General features: G+C 39.5%; 4 protein-coding genes across 7 annotated transcripts; 2 read left to right on the top strand and 2 right to left on the bottom strand.

Moving 5' to 3' along the window:
• Positions 1-1,760: 1,760 nt before the first annotated feature.
• Positions 1,761-2,963, bottom strand: RB195_004191 (uncharacterized protein; the record flags this gene model as incomplete). The annotated part of the gene is made up of 1 exon (XM_064180380.1): positions 1,761-2,963. One exon carries the CDS (start codon positions 2,961-2,963, stop codon positions 1,761-1,763), a length of 1,203 nt encoding a protein of 400 aa, XP_064033202.1.
• A 2,898-nt stretch (positions 2,964-5,861) lies between these two features.
• Positions 5,862-10,916, top strand: RB195_004192 (uncharacterized protein; the record flags this gene model as incomplete). Of its 2 annotated transcripts, XM_064180394.1 has the most annotated exons (7): positions 5,862-5,929; positions 6,591-6,684; positions 7,737-7,811; positions 8,224-8,289; positions 9,638-9,679; positions 9,768-9,895; positions 10,754-10,916. In XM_064180394.1, 7 exons carry the CDS (start codon positions 5,862-5,864, stop codon positions 10,914-10,916), a joined length of 636 nt encoding a protein of 211 aa, XP_064033203.1. The 2 variants fall into 2 exon arrangements, with proteins under 2 accessions (XP_064033203.1, XP_064033204.1); XM_064180395.1 differs by lacking the exons at positions 7,737-7,811; positions 8,224-8,289; positions 9,638-9,679.
• A 2,131-nt stretch (positions 10,917-13,047) lies between these two features.
• Positions 13,048-19,014, bottom strand: RB195_004193 (uncharacterized protein; the record flags this gene model as incomplete). 2 transcript variants are annotated; one of them, XM_064180414.1, is made up of 18 exons in its annotated part: positions 13,048-13,094; positions 13,172-13,315; positions 13,413-13,560; positions 13,776-13,892; positions 13,948-14,038; positions 14,098-14,225; positions 14,286-14,429; positions 14,484-14,620; positions 14,674-14,760; positions 15,624-15,814; positions 15,867-15,952; positions 16,045-16,149; positions 16,288-16,438; positions 16,555-16,743; positions 16,871-16,984; positions 17,048-17,195; positions 18,829-18,904; positions 18,967-19,014. In XM_064180414.1, 18 exons carry the CDS (start codon positions 19,012-19,014, stop codon positions 13,048-13,050), a joined length of 2,151 nt encoding a protein of 716 aa, XP_064033205.1. The 2 variants fall into 2 exon arrangements, with proteins under 2 accessions (XP_064033205.1, XP_013308336.2); XM_013452882.2 differs by lacking the exon at positions 13,048-13,094 and having other exon boundaries at positions 13,167-13,315.
• A 148-nt stretch (positions 19,015-19,162) lies between these two features.
• RB195_004194 (uncharacterized protein) lies at positions 19,163-21,458 on the top strand (the record flags this gene model as incomplete). Of its 2 annotated transcripts, XM_013452883.2 has the most annotated exons (5): positions 19,163-19,254; positions 19,361-19,503; positions 19,591-19,664; positions 21,090-21,243; positions 21,298-21,458. In XM_013452883.2, the coding sequence occupies 5 exons, from the start codon at positions 19,163-19,165 to the stop codon at positions 21,456-21,458; spliced, it is 624 nt and encodes a 207-aa protein (XP_013308337.2). The 2 variants fall into 2 exon arrangements, with proteins under 2 accessions (XP_013308337.2, XP_064033206.1); XM_064180426.1 differs by lacking the exons at positions 19,163-19,254; positions 19,361-19,503; positions 19,591-19,664 and adding an exon at positions 19,895-19,933.
• Positions 21,459-21,556: the final 98 nt, after the last annotated feature.

The raw sequence follows: 21,556 nt of genomic DNA on the forward strand, positions 1-21,556 counted from the left end.
ATGTAGACGCGACGTCGCGCGCGGCGATCGCGATGACATCAGATGGATGACTCGAGTTCCATGCGTCTAACGATACCAGTTCCACTGTTGTCTGATCCTATGATCCACACGCTTTGTTCCATTTATTCTTCGGTAGCCAAGGGTCCCATCCTGGCTAACTAGGTTAACTTTTGCAGGCGAGAAGCGAGTAAAATCCACTTATGTGCGGCAGTTACCGTACCGTCGAACGACTGATTGTCGCTAATGGTGTTATTAACTTCTGTGTTGTGTTTTTAATAGAAACTGTTTGTGCGATGATTTGACAGAAATCCGCAAGCTCGGACGTGTTTCAGCTGCTCGAACCCGTGAGAGACCTGATTCTCTGATTAGAAAGTTCACGGGACGCTGACTACTATGTTTACCGCGGCGACCACGTCGCACGTTCGATTAGAGCACGTTGAAGCGCAAAGGAGCGTGCGTAACTCGGTTGAGAATATTTGGCGCTGATTTTGTGCTTCAAATATGAGAGATTCTCGCTAAATGTCATAATTTTTACAAAAAAAAGGTAAAGTGCTTATCGTACACCAGTCGCTTCGGGATGCACCAGTACATTTCACGTCAATTCAGAATTCAGAAAAATAGGCGTGCTCACATAAAACGTTCAAACGTTTCCGCAATTCATCCTTGACATATCAAAGCAGTGTCCTTACGCTCCCAGGAAAATTTAACTCTGATTTATGTAACTCGGAGGAATGAAAGGGTTAGCTGCCTTCGAGCAGTTTCGAACCGGAGACCATCCAGACGTTGTGACTTGACTTCATCACACAGCACTTATATGCTACACATAGTCGCGTGAGAACAATCTGAAGCTCATTAGGGTTGCGTCAGCGGCTGCGCTCGAAGCGGCGCGGTGGGACCCTTGCTAGCGCAATTCATCCTTGCCGTTCGCGATGTTCCCACCGCGATTCCGTCCACTGACTTCAGCTGCTTGCGCAACTGCACCGTTCTTCAAGTGGTTCTGAGCCGACCGTATAAGATATTGTAACTTTTTATTACTTTTATCCACAGATATCCGCAAAAAGGATATCCTTGTCTAATAGACTGGTTAAAATATCGATTTTTTCGCCGGAAAAGGTGATGTGAGGTTTGAATGCGTCTAGAGAGAACTACTGTAGAGAACAAAACTGGGTTCGACTTTTTTCTCATCATGAAAATATCGCAGGCAAGTAACTACCCGCCGTGATCCATCCATGTAGACTTTTTTTGCCCTCTGACCTCCTTCCAACTAGCTTGAGGATAGAACCGGTGTTCAGCTGGGATTCTTCAACAGTAATCACAGCTGATCAGCACCGCTATGTGATCAAACCAAGCTAAGCCAGAACTACCTTAAAATCCCATAGATAAGAGCGGTTTAATTTACCGGTGAAAAATGAATTGGAATGAAATTGAAATTGAATGCAGTCACCCCTCTAACTTGATGGATGGATAAATAAAAATCGGAGAAGAAGTTTAGAAGAAGCTCCGCCCCTCAACTCTAAACCCCGCCCACTTAATAAACAATTCATATAGAAAAATAGCGATTTTAACGGAATTTCTGCCGGAATCTCTCTAGAAATGCCGGAATTTGATCTCTGGATAGAACTTGAAGAGCCCATTCGATCAGTAAAATTCCATAGATAAGAGCGGTTTAACTTACCGGTAAAAAATGATTTTGGAAAAATATTTTTAAAATTTTATTTGTATATTAAACAACAAGGACTCCAACATACCTAAACATAACACTAAACTTTTCCAATTTCTACTTCGTCATCATCGTTTATATTCATCATGGCAAAATCGTTTTTGAGATTTTCCAAATCACACAATGCTTTTTCAAAGCTATGTTGAATAACATCAGATGAAATGGATTGGAAACTTTCGCTAACTAAAAATGCAGCTTCTTCGTAGCTCATCCTTCTCCTTATTCCACTTTTTGTGTAAGTTGCTTTAGCTTCATCTCTCATCCATTTTTCCCAGCCAGCTTTCAAGTGGTCTTTAAACGGTTTGTTGATGCCGACGTCTAAGGGTTGCAATATTTTAGCCAATCCTCCTGGTATTACGGCAATTTTGCTATATTGTTGACAAAATTGTTTCACTTCATCAGTTACGTGGCAACGAGCAGAATCAAATATCAGCAAAGAGCGATCAGGGTCGGAATTGTGATTTTCTCTTTTGTTCCATACTTCAACGATCCATTCTTTCATCAATTCCTGATTCATCCAACCTTTTTCATTTCTTTTCACAATGACATCTGGAGGAAATTGTCCTTTTGGCATTAACTTCTTCTTAAAAATTAGCATTGGTTTAAGTTTCTCTCCAGCAGCAGTCACTCCCAATACAACAGTAAAATTAGATTTCTCATGGCCGGTAGAATCAATTTTAATGTTCTCTCGTCCCTTCACATCAACTGTCCGTTCATAGATGATATCAAAGGGAACTGGTACTTCATCAATATTTCCCAAATTGAAAGGGGATACGTTTAAGGCTTCAGCTGCAACGAACTTTCGAAAATCCGAGCATTTTTGTAGATGGTCAGACGGCAATGGTTGACCGACACTTGTTCTTCTTCGTACAGAGAGCTTTTTTCGCGCCATAAACAGGATGCACCAATGCGCAGATGCTTTAAAATTTTGGTGACCATGCTCTTCTGCTAATTCCTTTGCTTTGGTCCTCATTTCTTTCACCGTGACAGCTCTATTTTCTTCTCGTTTTTTGACAACCCAGTTGTAGATGGCATCTTCAACTTCTTCAACGCTTGGTTTTTTGTATCGTCGGGCTCTCTTCGTTGCTGGCATCTCTTGAAGATTTTGTCGATCAACAACCCACTTTCTTATCATTGCTTCAGTGACTTCAAAATGACTAGCCGCTGCCAAGGTTAAATGCAAATCACGATAAATGACGGCGTCTAGCTTGAAAGCTGCTGTATACGATTTACGACGTTTCATAGCAGGTGATACAGGATAGAAAGAGTATAGAAAACAGTAAGAATAAAGGTAGAGTTGTAGGCTATTATTGCGATAATCATGAGCACACAACGCCAAAAAAAACGTATACAAACGTCAATTTTCATTTTCTAGCACAAACCGCTCTTATCTATGGGATTTTAGGGTATTTGAAAATCTGAAGCTTCCTTCAAGGATGTCGGATCCTGTCAGCTGTCCGAATGAATCGTATTCGTGCGCGCGTGCGGCTGACGACTGCGATCATTTCCCGTGTATTTGCATAAGGTGCCGGAGTGCACTGATAGCAGCGATCACGAATCCTGAACGATTGCACAAACGACGATCAACGGGCAGTGTGGACTTTGAGGAAAATGCGATATATCACAATAATGACGCAAAACAATTTTTTTTTCAAATTGAGAAAGAGCAGCAGCATTGCTCTCGTGTTTTTGGATACTGTACTGTAGTGTACTGTATGTAAGGGTCACGTCCATTTAAAACAGTGCTGAGACTGGAACAAATTTTCTAGAAAAATTTAAAAAATGAAGGGCATACCAGTATCTTGCAACATAGCAATATATTCTGCCAAAAAATTTTCCGAGTGATTATTAAAATTATTGATATTAGAAATTAAACATATTACTGATACTATAGCATCCCATAACAACTGGCAGAAAGCCAACAATTTTATTTCCGAATGAATATTAAAGTTGTTGATATTTTTAAAAAAATGCAATACTAATAGTAAAGGATTAAGTCACTGGCGTATCAATCCACTTGGGACGCACCAACACGTTTTACTGGAATTCGTTATCGATGAGATTTTGGAACGCGTGTTGGCCTACACAATGACTTGCGGGGATCAGCCGATGATCGAGTCAGTGTTTTTATCCTCCCAGACAAGTCTGGTACCAATTTATCGACCCCGGAGGGATGAAAGGCTTGGTTTGCACTAGGGCGGTTTCGAACACTCGACCGTGCGGCTACAACGGACCTCTAACCGACTGCGCCACACCCGTTCCCATACTAATAGTATTATATATATTATTATATTGCTGATACTGCTATATTACTGTATATTATAATATTATTTTATTATATATTTATTTTGTTAAATCACTGAAATTAAAAAAAAAAACAGAAAAGCAGTTTTAACACCTCTGCAACAGTGCTCATCGATTTCCCTGTACTGTAGGTCCAGGATCTGCTCTGCTATGCCAGAGTTAGATGAAGAAAAAGGGAAGGAAAGCTTGGAAAATGTTTATCCTGGTTTTTTCTTTTGGATGGAATTTGTGACAAAGACAAAATGTGGAATCACCCGACTAACTGTCTGTCAGTCACCACCAACTCTCTCGCACCAGGAAAGTTCTACAATGATCTTGTGTTGTTTTGATAAACATCTCGATAAACACCTGATAAACACTTGGTAAACATCACTGTAAGTAATCATGTAGAACCATGTAGCAGTAGGTCCCATATTTTTAAAATTATTTACTTGTGCGGCTGTTAGATATTCGACTCCATCTCGGTAAGCTCCATCTCGGATTCCTTTGTGTTACCATACCAGTCATGACTGTAAATTTGGATAAAAACGACCTGACTAACAGTACAATCACGGTAAGCGGTTACCTTTGAAGCTAAGTAACTTTGAGGTACCATCGATAAGGATTGAAATCCTGGAAGATTTTCTCAGCGGATTTCGCCGTTTTTCAGCGAACCAACATCTGGGAAATTGTACAAAATCTGAGCTGTATGGCCGAAATTGTTTTATTTTGACAAATATTCGTTTGGGAAAAATGCGGATACCTTAACGACACATTGACAAAGACGACCCCCTAAGCCTCGCCTACCTTAAATCATTAGTAAATGACTTAAAGTATCTCTACAGCGAATAGCTGTCAGTACGAAGGCGGGGCTGGTCGAGGGTCCCGCTTTGAGCGCAACCGCTTACGCAATTGCACCATACGTGAGATAATTTGGCCCAATTCTATGAGTTCTATAAGTATAGTCGGGTCAATACGACATGAAACACGAGTGTAGTTGCGGTGCATTTGCGTACGCGCTCGAAATGGTACCGTAGAGGTAGCAGCTGGAACCGAGTTGGGACCATCGCAAACTGCAGCGATGGGTTGTGCCAACAAGGGTTTCACCACATTCCTAGGCGCTACGCTCCAGTGGAGCGCCTCGAAAGAAGCCGCGTACGCAATTGCGTACGTGCTTCATGTCGTTTTGACCCTACTATAAATGAATGGTCAGATAACTGTGAGCATTGGAAAAATGAAGATCTGTCCAAATACAAGTCGAAAGTCGCGGATGAGGATATTTTTGAGATTTACATGTCTCTCGCTGAAACCGCCAATTTTTCTCGTCATTTATCCTTGATAACCTTTGAACTGTCAGATAACTTTTGTAATTTTTTTCAAACTTTTTCGATTCCTGCCACTCCGACAACGTTCCTCAACCGAAGCTTCATACATAAACACAAACAACATGTGTATTTACAGACTAAACCACATAGAAGAGCATTCTGAGTGAGATTCAATACAAAAAGTACAAGTTTTCACTAACACATTCGTGTCGCGATCAATTCCGACCGTAACGAGACGATGTAAACGGAATTTGACAGCGGAATCTTTCACTTTGATCCCCATCCCTCTTTTTTGGACAGAAATTGAGGATATAAGTGTTTATGGAAGTGACAAGATACGTATTTGAAGTACAGGGCCTAAATTTCAAATGAAACTGTTTCAAATCTTTCCGTTGATTCTCCACATATAGCAAACTTTTTTGAGGAATCATTTGAATCGTACTTTCATTGTTTTTTTTTCCTTTTTTCCGAATTTTATTTTACTTCTTCATCTCTCCAAGGAGTAGTGTATAAGATTTCAGGTGTGAAATTTAATGACCAAGTTCGATGAACTGAAACGAGAGGGGCAGGAGAAGATGGGGAAACAGCAACCATCCGCTAGGTATTGCTGGATATTTCGAAAGTTATCGATGTAGACTAAACAAATTAATAATAAAAATTAAAAAAGGAAATAGATAAATAAGTGACAAATAACAATGTAAACAAATAAGAAATGAATAAATAATAAAAAAAATAGTTTAAGGTCCCACATACACTCCTAAACTTGCCTTCCCTTTTCTTCGACTTCTATTATTTTATTTACTTTTCCTTCAACATCAGACCGCAGTAGTCATTTTAAATATGCATAGCTTTATTTGTTTATTTATTTATTACTTATTTATTATTTATTTATTTATTTGACCTTTAGCTTTATTTGATCTGTTCACTCTTCTACAAGAACTGAAAAAACCGTGCATTCGCTTATTCTGGTATTATGACATTCATTACGGTATTTATTAATTCATTCGATAAGTAAATAATAAATAACATAAATATAGATAATCAGATAATAAATGAAAAGTTCTAGTTTATTCTCCTCGGTCAGTACTGGCTGTAAAAAAGAAACTGCAGCCAGTACCGATTTAAGCGCTATCATTTCTCACCCGAGTAAAAAATATGTATTATTTAAATTATATATTTCATGAGATTTTCAAGCTGTGCATTCACCACTATATTTCTTTGAGTGTATTTTATCTATGATGCCGAAATTTTGTCCATTTTAGCGAGGACGCTGACACTGAAGCGAAAATGAAGTATTGCATGAGTTGGCAGAAACGAGACAGAAAATTAATCAGAGCTTTTAAAAATTGCGCTGATGTGAGTAATGCGTTTTGTTTGAATGAGAAATCATTTTTTTGAATATTTTAAAATAGAGGTAAATAGTGAATGGATAGGTTTTAAATAATTTTAAAAAATCAGAGTACATATACAATGGTACAGAGTTATTATTAGTAGTTTACAAGGTCTTGTAATACGGGCTCGTGAGTAAATAAAAGTCAAATAAATAAAAGTAAGTAAAGTAAGTAAAAGTAAAAGTTAGATAAAATAAATTAAAGTATCTTTCTTCTAAAAGCCGTAGGACTTTCAGGAGTTGATCGTAAAAACAAAGAAGATCACTTTATTTCTATTTTTTTTCCACTGCTAATCTACTTTGTGGGATTTTCGGCCCCATCTCTATCAATCACGCGAAAATGAGTCCTCATCGTACTCAAATCCGGATACCGACGCAAAATTCACATGCGTTTTTTTCCTCAGTTTTTCTCGACCTCGACCAGTCGTGTTCATATGAAAAAGTGCACAATTCTTCCCTATTTATCCGCATGAATGCGATCTCTCCATTCAATTTTGCTATGTGTAGTAGGATTATACTTTTTATTTTTGAATTTTTTCCCCGCTGCTAAATCCCCCTTTTTGTGTAGTCAATGCTATAATAATGCGACGAAACCTAAGAAAAATCTTTTTTATTTCTTCTTCTCGTAACTGCTTGAAGACTGTATAAATATCGTGTACATATAATCGGGTCAAGAAGACATGAAGCACGGTGCGATTGCGTAGGCGGCTGCGCTGCGGATGCGGCACGCCGGAGCATTGCGGTTAGGATCGAGCAGGGACCCTTGCTGACACCATTCTTCGCTGCACCTTGCGATGGTCCCACCATGATTCCAATGATTTTCTCTTGTATGAATCAATCCATAAATATTCGAGTCGTTAACAATTCCTATTTTATTTTTTTAATTTTTGTGCTCCTTTTTTTCTCATGTTTAACAGCGATTAGAGGAGTTAGCAGTCAGTTTAATTTCTTCATCTTTATTAAGTTTAATCTAAAATCAAAATTTTAAATATAATTTAATTCCAATTATCTCTTATAGATGTACAAAAGGGACGGCAGAAGAGAGAATCTGCTGATGCATCTTGATTTGATTCAAAGGAACTCGGATGGGCCAGTAAGTTGATGGCGGTTTTTGCAGTCCTTCCGAGTTTTACAGTGCCTGCTTTTACCGTACTCTCGATTCGGTAGTGATGCTAAGGATGCATACTTTTTTTGAAAAGGAACGATCCTTGACGCCCGAAAAAAAGAGCATCTGACCATTCTTACCGGGATGAGATATAAGAAAAAACTATTTTGACTACCATAAAATCATCTGTATTGTGATATTGCGACCTTTCTGATCTCAGTAGCTCAATATTTCTACTCCTCTACATTAAGCAAGCCGAATATTGAAAAAAAAACTTTTTTCCAAGCCTTTTTATCCGAAAAATCTCCTACTATTCATTGGGGTTTTTTTTTTCATACCCAGAGATCACACTACTGCCGTTCATTTCTTACCTTTTCTCCGTCAGTTTTTCATCGTTTAGATGCACAACGGAGCGCTTCAATTGTATCAGCAACTATATCGGAAAGAAGGTGGCAAAAATAAAGAGGTTATTGATTTCCGTTGTTCTTCTTCTAAAAACACATCATCCAAGAAATAAATGGTTAACGTTCGTTAGAAATGGCTGCATTTATATGTAGTTTTCCCCTGACTCGCACGCGAAACTTTTGGGATGTTTATTTTCGATCCAAGTCGCCATCGCAAGTTCGACATCTTCATAACTCTGAAATGGTGAAAAAGAAGGTGGTCTGCTCAGCAGATCCTGAAAGAGGCGAACTGGCCGAAATGTTAGCCAGAAATAGCGATTTAAACAACATATATGCCAAAATACGATTTGGACTCTTCTTACATTTCCTTTCTTATTATTTTGTTCTATTTTCATCATTCTGGTCAATTAACCTGTCAGATACAGTACCCCTTCACCTCCCAGCCAAGTCTGTGAATTCTGATGACCTTAGAACACTCCAAACCCCATATTAAATAAAATTCTTCCAGTTGGCACTCCAGCGGAGAAAAAAATATGCCTTGGTTGGACACATCGTTATCCAATAAAAAGCTGTCCACGGACAAACACATCAGTCAGCGGAAATACCTTCTCACTCGTTCAAAGGCACAAATTTGACGTAGTGTGAAAACCTCTCGGAAAACGTACAGCTCGGGCGTAGATTACGAGTCTGAGCATGGATCCGCTCATTTTCCCCTAATCGACGTAAAAAGCAGGCGTGGGAACGTGGTTTCTTCCCACGAGATACGTTAGAACGCGTAAACCTTCTACACGCTCCGTATCCTTCAGCAGCCTATTCATTAGTTTTACTTGAACAAGCTGGTGAAGGCAAGTCATTGATCACCGGTCGCTCACTCGTGGAAGCGGCGCGTGCACAATATGGTGCGTTTTCACGTGCCTTGTAGGAATAAACGCACTTCCCGGCAGTTTTTCAGGACGAGTAGTGGCACCGTGCTTGTACTTGTAATCTACACCTCGAATTCTATGTTTTCCACCAGGTTTCCACACCACTACCTCGATTTCGTGCCTTTATTTTCGATTTACGCTGTCTCTAAGCACTGGAGCTGTTTCTGCAACAAACGGCTAGGTCCCGCAGCGAAATGCGGTTGTACCGCTACCAGCAGTACTGGATACTACAAAGGGAGAAAAACTCGTCGATGGTTTCCTTTTTACCGTATTTATCCTCCCAAATACAGATATTTTGATTACCGGTTCTGATTTGATGGTAATTTCATGCAGTTAACTATTGCAGCAAAAGTTTATGAAAATATCATAGCGTTATAAAATAACTAGCGAATTTCGTTGTGTCATTTCTTCATTCAACAAAAAATTTGATTAAAATTTTTGAAATGTATGCTTCCGTATGAGTAGGAACCAATTTTGAACGCTTTAGGTATCAGACGGTCAGAGAAAAATGATTCTTTCAAAAAAAGGAGTAGGTTATCTGTTTGTGACCTATTGTTTTTTTTTCCAGTTGGATTAGCGTTTCTCTTGGGACTTAATGCTATTGATTGCTTGTTTAGATCTCAAAAAACTTTGAAGAACGCCTTCATATGTTTGCAAGTGTTGAACTAAAGGCTATGAAACAAGCTTGCTTTACAATCGAACGAAGACGAAAACAGAAAGATGCGGCGGAAAAAGCAGCATCTCAGTACGGATATTATTTTTGCTTTTTCATTTCTTTTATTTATTTATTACTTCATATAAGTACATTTCATATAAGTTCATATATTTTCTTTTTTTGATTACATAAGTACTAGTTATTTTTTTAAGTTATTTCATATAAGTACAGCACGTCAATTTCGCGATACGCTCGAGTATAAATGTAAATTCTACAAGACGTTACCGTATCTTACCAGAAAGTTGAAAACAGAATTGTCTACTCGTTATTCCGTTCAACTCCGACTTAGTGGAAACTTCTATTTTGCAATTTCTGAGAGGATGTGAATGGCTAGCCAGCTTCTGGATACATTTTATACATCGTTTCGGCTCAAAACCACCTACAGCTCGATGCGATTCCGTAAGCGGCTGCGCACGAAGCGGCGCGATGGAGCGTCACAGTTGGTATCCATGCCAGCTGGGACCATTATTAGCACCACTCGTCACTGTAGTCTGAATGAAGCTAGCAAGGATCCGCGTTTCGTCCCAACCGCTACGCTCCATCGCGCCGCTTCGAACGTAGCCGCTTACGCAACTGCACCGAATTTCAAGATATTTTTCTTCGATCCTCATACCATCCTCATAGCTGGAGTGAGTCTTCGATCACAACATCATTTTCGAATTTATTCCCTTCACCAAACTTTTCAATTCCTCGTCACAATTCTATAATAGGTTTCCTGCTGTGTTCGCTCTTATTTCTCTTCCTTGTTTTTTTTTCATTCAACATTTCAATCCCAGATTTGTAAGACCAAAGTTTTCCAGCTCATTTTTATTTTATTTCTCGAACTTTTTCTCATAGTGTACTGGATTATTTTACTCAAAAATATAGCTGAATACAATAAATTTCCAGAGCACCTACCGAAGAACACGCTCGTAAAGCTGAAGTTGCTGCAAAAGAATTCGAACTACAACTACAGTCCACAACTGGTATGTTAGAAAAAATCCCCGAATACGACAAATTGCACGAAGAAGCACTTACGCAGGGTTTACAGTACCTTGCCACAGCATTTTAATTTTAACATTTAAAAATCGAAGACATTAATAATAAACTTCTTTTGTCTTTATTTGGTATCATTGATGAAATAAAGAATATTTTCCATGAAGCTGATTAAAAAAGAGTTTGAGAATTTTTCACTGTCCTATAATTTTCGAGACAAAGCAACAGCAACTCATCCGTACCTCGAAAATGCAATTGGAAAAGTTTTGATTTCTCATACTGTGTCAATACGGTACATTTCCGGGAAAAAGAGCAGTCTCAATCATATTGTATATCTATAGTCGGAGCAAAACCACATCCACCACAGTGCAGTTGTGTAAGCTGCTGCGCTCGAAGCGGAGCGGTGGACAAAGCGGTTGGAGTCGAGGTGGGACCATCGCAAACTGCAGGAATGGTGCGAACAAAGGTCCTGCCTCGTTCCTAACCGCTGCGCTTCACCGCTCCGCTTCGCGCGCAGCCGCTTACGCAACTGCACCGTGCTTCATGTCGTTTTGATCCTACTATGGTTTCTATCCCATCAATCAATCTCACGAATTCTCTTTTGAATGATTTCTACCATAAACTGTGCTAAACCGCTGTGATATTATACCTCATGGAACTCATCGTGCCAAAAAAAAAACTTTTTAAAGCTCCAATACCTTAAAATTCCAAGAACTATCTCGCACAATAATCCCCTTTTCAACTGAACCATACAAGGACATCAAAGGTACATTTATCTCGCATTCGCACAATTTCCCCCGGATGCAAATTTTACGAGTTGTGAACTTTTTCGCATCTCCCGGAGGGAATTGCGATGGATTTACTGGTCAGTCAATCGAATCGTCTTCTTCAGGCGAACTAGAGGAACAGAAAGTACTTGGGGAGTTTTTTGCAGGCTAAAGGCCGGGTAGAGTAGTGATTAGTCAGTGTTGGATGCGACCAAACACTGGTAACCTTATGGTTGAACTCTGTCCACTCCATTGTTAACGTGATCCATGAAAATTCCACTGTTAATGTGCGCACTCAAAGGCAAAGACACAAAGATTGGGATCTCATTGCGTAAACACACTTTCGAGGTAAAATTACAAACAAAGATTGGGATCTCATTGCGTAAACACACTTTCGAGGTAAAATTACAAACTAAGTTGTCTGCTTCTCAGATTTTTTGACGAACTCTACATGACGATCTAATCCAACTCATTTATCTGGAGGCAGTAACTTCCCAATTATTATTACTTCCTGCTGAAGCTATGGATTTTCCATAATCGTTAGCGCTAAATAAATCTAAATATCTCTAAAGGAGGTACATTAACATTCTCTATGATTCCCACTAATTTAGCACATGTCCGCTAGTTATTGCTTCTCCTCATCGTTGATCCTCGGGAGTGATTTGTTCTCTGCTTCTGTCCACCGAATCCTTTAGTAATTTTTAACTTGTTATCACATTATTTTCATTTCTTTAAGTGTTCAAAAAAAGTGCATCTGTAAAGAAAATAAAATATCACTGACAAACAAAACATGATCGTTCAATAAAAATCTTTGTTTATACAGTGTGTTCATCAGTTCTACAAAGGAGAAAGGATTGCTGACAAAGGCTGCTCATAGGATAACCTTTCACATTACACCTGATTCAGATTCGAAACGTACTAAATAGCAGGCGATCCGGTAGGAAATATTTCCGCTGTTAAAAGCCTTGTACCAAAAGAAAAGACCCGTCTATAGTGCCTATAAACTTGAAAGCTCCCAAGTTTTCCCCTAGTTTAATACCGACGCGAAATGGAAGCGCAGCAATGAAATGAGCAATAGGAAGACGATGAAAAAGTTCATCACTAGTGAATTTTGTGATCGAATATGAGAAAAACTGACAAATAACAAACGTGTGTAGTAGCTATTAGTTAAAACCGGGTTTAAAAACAACATAAATATGAAAACTAGCGCGTCATAGAGATTCGCATACAACTAAACATTAAGTCAAATCGAAAACATGGTTCAACCCACGATATCTGGAAATGGCAATTTTCAGATCGGCGTCTACCCATATTCATGAAACTAATCTTTGGTAGCAAGACCAGCAGAAGTTGCACACTAAGCAAATGTGGAAATAATGGAAAGGTAGGAAATCTCAACTGATTCAGTCTAAATTGTCTTATCCAGAGACGTTCCGAAGGTTACACTTCGATGGCGGACTGATCACCCGTAACAGCGAATCGAAGAGCTGGAAAATTAGGAGAAACTTGAAAAGTGGCGAATAAGTGAAAATTAAATCTGAATCAAACAAAAGACGCACTTAACTTGCTGAAGGAGACGGATCATCATCATCGTATGATCGTTCTCCAGCATGGCCCAACATTTGTTCTCCTCGCGGGTCCATTTCCGTTGCCCAGCTGTAGTTGAGCAGTGCCAAATGATTGTTGCCTAACCGTCGATGCACTTTTCCTGTGAAGATTTCACCGTCGAAGCTCATATGACAATTAAGTGATCAACCATGGTTGAAACAAGAAGAAGTAGGAAGATAAAAAATAACATCAAATACCTAGCAAATGGTAAATGTAAGCCTCATCTGGAGACACTTCCTTCAGTTCATTAAGCTCTTTGACGCACTCCTCATTCCTCTTAGTGTCGAACAGTAAACGAGCTCTATTGTATCGACAAGCAACATCGTCCGGATCCAAAGCCAGTGCCTATCGATTTAATTTTGTAGAACACCACAGTAAATTGATGAAAAAATCTCTGCTCTTCACATCACTTATAGGATACAAAAGGCTAGAAGACATATCTAGCAGATTCTAGAAACTACATTATGATTGGGTCAAACTAAAACAAATGGGAAAAGTCGTAATCTATTTTCATAATTCTGCAAAGAAACAAAAAGAAGTGTCTGACTTGAACGACTCACTCGGTCAGTCAATCGCATCGCCCTTTCCGGACGATTTAGAGCTTGCTCGATTTGTGCCAGTTGACAAAGCATAGCTCGGTTTGTTGGATTTATAGTAACGGCTTTCGAGATGTTAACCTAGACAGTAACCTTTCAGAATTGGATCTATTCAGATCTTCTAATCTAGAAAAACCTGTGCTAGACCCATCTGTTCCTTACGGAGATGGACCAAGCCAAGCCCATGCCATGCGCGATAATCCTTAGGTGAGATCTCTAACGCTCGTCTGAAGAAATAAATTGAACATCTGTATGAACATTTTGCAAGTTCAAATGTTCAAATTACCTAAAAGCATTTGCAGCACGGTCATATTCTTCTTGGAAGATAAGCTCATGCCCCAAAAGAGTGTATGCGTAGGCGAAATAAGGATCTAGTTGAATTGCACGTTCCATGCAATCGATAGCCTTTGCATGCTAACAACGCAAACTTGTAGAAATGCGGATGATGGAGGTGATGGAATTTCTAATAACAACCTGTCTTTGAAGAGAGAAGCAATTTCCTGCTACACACCAAGTCTGAGGTCTTGATCGAGCTTCCCTGGTCAGATGTTGAGCTAAAGATGACAGTTCATGAGCGTCTTGCAGATGCCATAACGCTGTCGATAGTAACTCCATTCCCTTAACAATGCAGTTGTTTTAACGTTTCAATAGGATGACCGGAAAATAAGCCACCTCCGCACGATGTGGATACATTCTTCTTAATTTCTGCAAAATATCTCTGGCGCAAGAATACTCTGTTAGTTCAAAGGCTATTCGTGCTCGCATATGCAATGCCACCGGCAAATCAGCCATCCAGGGTGGCACAAGATCTGAAAACTCAGCAGATCCAATGTTGCCATGACAACAGAATGAATAATAATACCTAGTATTTTCTTTGCATGACTCCAGTTGTAAGATCCAATAGCGTCCTCGATGAGAGCAAACGACTTAACGCACAAAAACAGGTCTTCTGAAAATATGGAGCATTGAAAAAAGATCAACGACAGAGAAAACCGACCTTAACTATGTGAATGTGAAAGCAAATAGGCAATTTCCTACTCAGACTCAGAGTGACTAAGAAAAATATGGCACTCCTGACAATTCTAAGCACAGATACATACATTGAACTTGTTCTCAAATTCCATGACTGCATGGCGTGCAAAACTTGAAGACGAAAGGAACTTTCGCATAATGCGTCACTGTCAAGTAACAGCTCGATGAAACCTGGACAAAACATAAAAAGCACTGTTAAATGCTAACAAGTTTCGAGGTCTAAGTTTAATCGACCTGAGGGGAAAATGTAGTTGGGGGAAGGGGCACACTTAAACATGCTAACACGCTCTTATTTCTGGGAGCTCTATCTTCTTTTTTTCTTTTACTAACTTTAGCTTACATATCAAAAATCATCATAGATCCTCTAAGACTAATCCTTAAGTCTTAATGCTCTAACTGATTTATTTACTTCCAGGAATAAGAGCGTGGCTGAGTGCCCTCTCCTCAACCCTCAACTATACTTTACCCAACCGATGTTACTTGGCTATGATACATCATGCGAAAGTTACTATCGTCCTTACCCTTTTCAACACTAGTGTACCTTAAGAGAACAATTTCGACTGCAAAAGAGCTTGTGTTCATAAATTGGAATCAAAGTGTTTCTGGTAACGAACAAACAAAATTAATTTTCGAGTAGCTTTCGGTCGTTGTACGAGCAAAATCGGAAAATCAAAAGAGCGCAAAAACGTAAAATGCAATGAGCATGGAATAGAAGTTTAGAAAAGATTAAGAATTTTTCTTATATGGGCAAGAAGCATGAAAATTAATAAGGTCACTTACTATATACAGGACTAAACTCCTTGATGTCTGCATCATTACGATTTGAGGTCGAAGATGAAGCAGAGCATGTAGAAGTAAAGGAAGTAGAGGTGGAGACAGCGGACAGCTGTGCCACTGGTGCAGCTATACTACGTATGTTACCGGTGTTTGAGCTTAGACTTTGTTTCGAATCCAGATCAAGCTTTTGTTTCCTGAAGTACTCGGATGACCTGCGATCTTATCTTATCAAAAGCAGAAATCAACCTTGAAGACGGTGACCGCTCTGGTCTAGATATCACAGATGAAGGACCCATTTCATTTATTCGTGTTATGGCACGTAAGCTGTGCTGCTAAACAAAAGCAATAATAGTTTTTTTTTTTAATTGTTCCAAAAGACAAGAAATAAGTAGAACACGAAATAGATTTCATTCGTTAGACGTACCTGACGAACTTTATTTAACCTTGGAGGAGTTGCCCGATTTCTACCACCCGCATTTTCGGAATCTTGATTTTGACTGAATAACTTGGCTCTTCGAGATTCACAAGCCTAAAGTGTATCTGTTAGTACGTCACCAATAACCGTCTTGGACAGTGTCATCTTTGCAAGATGAGAAAAAAATAGAACCAAAGTAGCGTATTATCAATTAAATGAACATATAAAATAACAGTTTTAGTCTCTCTTTACCTCATGAATGCGCGTACTTTTACGTGGAGCATGAGTTGGTATTGGAGGAGTTGGTGCGTTCACGTTTGGAGTCACACGAATTGGTGGTACTCGATTGTCGGAAGGAGTACTTTGTGGTTTTTCCAATGAATCAGTAGGATTAGCTAAGTAACTGCAAGAAAAAAAAGAAATTATTCTAAGCAACATCATCTTCTATGACATTCTATAACATTTACGATACGGAAGGAAACAGTCACGGATCAGTCATTCCCAGTACGAAGGACTTACACAGGATCGGAAGTTTGGGCACATGCTGCTGATGAGGGCAAAAATATCCGCTCCGTCGTCTCTCGGAAGAGATCATCCATGACATGATCGTCGAATTGTACTATCTTGCACACGGATGACCACAAGAAGTTATTTAAGCGCACAGCACTTTCGCTCTCCTTTGCTGCTGCTGCGTATCTCCCGCATAAACTAAAAGATGGAGAAGGAAATATAAATAGTAACAATGATAACAACTTCATCTTCGAAGAAGAAATGAAACCGTTTTGGAAGTAGAACGAAATGTTTTTGTTGGAACTCAAATCAAAAGAATACTCACCATTGAATCGTTGACAAAAGAGAATGTGCAAACGGTTCAGTTGGTGTACCGATGAAAACATCATGAAGCCTTCCCTCCTTTCTTTCCGATAAAACACGGCAGCACTCATCATTTCTTAATTTAAAAACATATGAAAAACTGCTAAGGATGAAAAAGAACGCTGAAAAAAAAACCTACTTGTTCAGATCGAAGCAGCATTTCGCAAAAAGGTAACGCAATCTTGCATTAACGAGGGAATGTGATCGTAACAAGTTGTAAACTTCGTGCTTCCGATTCAAACGTAGTAAACAGTCACAGTACAGAATCAGCGATTGATCAGATTTCACTGTAAGAACTTCAGTGTAGATTTCAATGTACACAAGGCTTTACGAATACCTTAAATCAACCAGGCAATGATTATTGTCACCGGCTTTTTATTTAGTTAATGTCCTTACTTAATACCTTTTCCGTTGTCACCACAACAGAAAAGGTATTAAGTAAAGGCATTAAATAAAATGAATAATATCATAACAATACAAGAAGAAGCGCTTTTCTTAGATTCACAAAATCCCACGGTTTCAATCAAATGAAACAACACAAATGCTAACAAGTTTCCACCGTGGACAAACTCGGATCAACCATGGATCTCAACTACAATCTCATCACCAGACTTCAATTAATCACATGGCATTTGTTTCTTTCACCAGTTAACATCTTGAGTATCAATCATACTTCTCATAGGAAATGTCGAACAACCTGATCCGTGAATAGATTAATTAGTGACTTAATTAGTGACACAGAAGATGATGACCAAACCAATTTCTCTTAACAACCTATTTATTTGGATATTGTCCGTTCAATTACCCAGCTTTATTACTGGTCTTAGAAACCTTAAAGAACTCACTGCTTACGGAATTAGGGCGAACTTCTTCGAAATCTCTCTAATTACATGAACCACACCATCGAAACCATGCCAGCTATCTTGGTTAACCACATATTGTGGATTTTTCCCCTCACAATAATTGGAATCAAAAATGAATATGGGTGTACTGTAAAATTGTAAATCTTCTCTAAACTCAGCAAAATTTGACAAGACTTACAAAATTTCTTCTTCACCAGAATTTTCAATTTTTAGTTTATTTCAATTGTGAGATTTCGCGTTGGTTCTCAAACTAGATATCCTATTCATTTTCCTTTGGAAAATAAGATGAATAATATTTGCAGTTCTTCTCGCATGCAGTTGCTCAGTTTTGCCTAGTTTTGTGGTGAATCAAAAAAGACGCAAAGATTACATATAACCAAGAGTAACCCAGAAAGATTAACCAGCTGAGCATAGATAAGAATCGCTTAGGAAAACTTTTACTTTCTCACAAATCAATGCGAACAAAGCGAAAAAAAACCGCGTAGAAGAATTACGCCAAGAAAACCGAAAACCTAAGATTCTTGCATGGCACTGCGCATTTCGTCAGTATTCCGAGTAAAGTGTAGTGGGGGGAGGGGGCCTTCAGTGGCGCACTTATTTCTCGAATCAAATAATCAAATGGCGGCCCTAAGGCCTAAGCATTAGTCATACGGGACCTATGGCATGTAAGCTAAAGTTACTAAGAGAAAAAAGTAAGCTAAAGTTACTAACAGAAGCTAGAGCGTTGGGAAATAAGGGCGCTACTGAGTGCTCCCCCTCCCCTCCCAACTACATTTTTCGCCAGTTCCCCTTTCAACCACATGAAAATGTTCTCGTGAGAATTCTAGCCCTCTCATAGTTTGATAACGCAAAACGAGCTAATTGCTGGCGTTTTGTGAAGAAAACGTATCTATAATTACAAAACAGTGAACCCCATAATCTTGCAGACAATGAATCCCGTAATCATAAAATATCCTCATCGATAACAGCGACAAAAGTGGCGAAATATCAGAAATTCGCAGAAGAATAACCGCATAACTACAAAATAGTCAATTTAAGCGGAAACAAGCGACCATACCTCTTAAATGGATCAATTCAGCAAGAAAAAGCGCATCATCAAGGCTGCTATGGTCCAAACAGTCTCGAATTAGAGCCTGAAAAGACTACAGCTGTTCTGACGTCAATTTAAATCCGGGATGAACCAATAAATGGATACCTCAGTGTCACTGTATAGTGTCTCTTCACCGTGATCAGAAGAACTCATCTATATAGCGATGGAAACGGAAGAAATAGCGAAGGCAGTCCCACAGAAGAGCTGCCGACCCTGGAATACGCGAATACGATATGTGGAACAGGAAAACTATACTATACGGGAAATGTGTTGTAGTGCCTATAGTATCCAGATAAGTTCAATGACCGAATCCCCTCCCGAAGAATTCTCTCCAACCCGTCATTACTGGCCCCGTCGAGTAATCGTTGGCAAACGGCCAACGGCCGCGATACGGTAGAGCCATTCCATGCGGTCGCGCAGCTCAGCTGACCGCCACGATCGATAGTGACGAAGAGAGTACGGGTGTGGGGGAGGCGCAGACGATTAGCGGGCATATAAGGGCGGGCGGTCTTGCGACGCGTATCACTCATCGTCAGTGTATCGTCTCGTATTCGTTCGATTCTATCGCTTCTGCACGAACTTCAAAATGTCCAGTATTATTAGCAATAATACACAAAGTAGTAACGTCAGCTCGACCACCGTGTAAGTGCGAGAAATCGTGTAGAGGAATGAGTTTGACGTGAGCTTTGAGTGGAAATGAATATTCGATGAAATTCTTCCGCTTTTCAGCTGTGAGCACCACGACGGCGCGGTCGGATGGTGTTTTTGACGTCCCTCAAAGTCTAGCAAGTCGTACTGGTGATGTAAGTTTATGTTTTTGACCGCTCTAATACGAAAAATAATAAATGCCCCAAGCGATGACTCATCAGATGATGAAGGATTTCGAAAGAATGTGAAGTAGTCGCTAACCTAATTAAAACCTATATCTAGGAACAAGAAAGTTAGAATTACCGGAACGGAAGATAAAAGGAAGTCGAGAGTTGTTGGAAGCGACGTCCAGCCTATATAAATAAACCTAGAAAAAGCAGAAGGGATGAGTTCACGTGTGAAAGTACCAGTGGAATATTTGTTGGTTGGTAGTGAAAGAACGATGCTTCCACCTCTCACCTACGGTTACTAGTGGGGATTATCAAGATAGCTCCTAAAATTTCGGTTGATTTAAATTAAGGTCCCGTTCAATGTCAACGGTTCTATTCTCAGTAGTACAACTGAACAAACTGGACATTGTTTATTTTTAAGTGACGTCACTATGAAGGATTGAGTGCTGTATATGTTGTCATAAACTTCCTGTTTGTGCTAATCAAATATGGGAAACTAGATATACACTGCAATGCGAAGTCTATGGTGGTGATTTTGCATAGCATAAATTTTAAATGATCAAATATCGCCATGAAGGAATACTGTTGGATTGAAAATTGCTATGATACGAAATAGATCTTAATGATAATTGGGGACTTGGACGAGTTGTCCTTATCCATTCGATCTCTATCAGAAGTATAAAGTGGGGGTATCAACCCGAAGCTAACGATTCCAATTTCCAACGTCCAACTTTTCCACCATGTTAAGGATTTTCTGATGCTATCATATCATACATATATTGCAGTCTGAAACCCATCGCTTTCTTTTATTAATATTGTTTGGCGGGAAGCCGTAGACGTTGACGTAGGGATTCCACATGTAGTAGGATTGCTTAATGATGTTTTCGTGGATGTGCGAGAAAATGTTCGTCGCGCTGGCTACTTCCTCATGTCAGCTGTGAGTCGCCAGCTGCGCATCTCAAGGGGATTGTTTTGTCTTCTTTTTCTTTCCAAATGTTGTTACATCTTAGAGAATTCACTACGTGGTTTTTTCCAGCAGGAAAGGTTTTTCAACACAGGTTAATGCTGGGTGAAGAGATCTGTATGATGTCGTACCTTACGAAAGAGCTGCAATGTTTTTTAAATACTGCAATTACCGCCGCTGATCGTTGGCTCCTCAGCGCCGCCATATTGACATGTGCGCATCAAAAATCATTTCCTTTAAGAATGGGCGCCTTAAGCTTCTGCATTTCCACATCTCCGATGCTTCTAAGCTCGTATAATAGGGATAAAATGGATTACGTTCCTAAGCTGCATGTTTGGTCCACCTCCTGCATCCGCTATTCGATACCGATAATGAATGGATTTTTAAAAAGAGACTTCCATATTTATCCATAAGCCTTTTTCCTAAATAGGTTGGTGTTTTTTCAGGTGACAAATCGGGTGGGGGCAGTGTCGAAAGAATGGCGTTGGGCAATGGTTGATGCGAAGTCGCTAGCTGTCATCATACCCGTGGATCAAAATCCCAGAGATGTATCTAGAGAGCGCTTTGTTTCGCTTCTTGAGTATTGTGAGGAGGAGCTTGGTACGTTAACTTCTCTTTTTCCCCCTTGGAAAGCGCCATTCAGCTCTTCTTAAGGTCTTGACCGTGTACTAGCTGTGTTTGAAAAACCTGGCCTGTCAATGTCCGAAGGATTCCCTCGTACGCTCCGGTATGTTGGTTTTCGTGTACTTCCGCCCGACGCCGTTCCTGAGATATTATCATGTGACAAATATTTTGTAATGAGCTACGCAGTCTAAACTTCGTCACCTATTTCTCGCTCTTTATTCCGTCTATCCGATTTGTCATGACACTATGTAGACTAACTTGTTCTTAGAAAACCTATCAAATGTCAATC

Source organism: Necator americanus, chromosome I (genome assembly GCF_031761385.1).
Source record: "Necator americanus strain Aroian chromosome I, whole genome shotgun sequence".
NCBI classification, from domain to species: domain Eukaryota; kingdom Metazoa; phylum Nematoda; class Chromadorea; order Rhabditida; family Ancylostomatidae; genus Necator; species Necator americanus.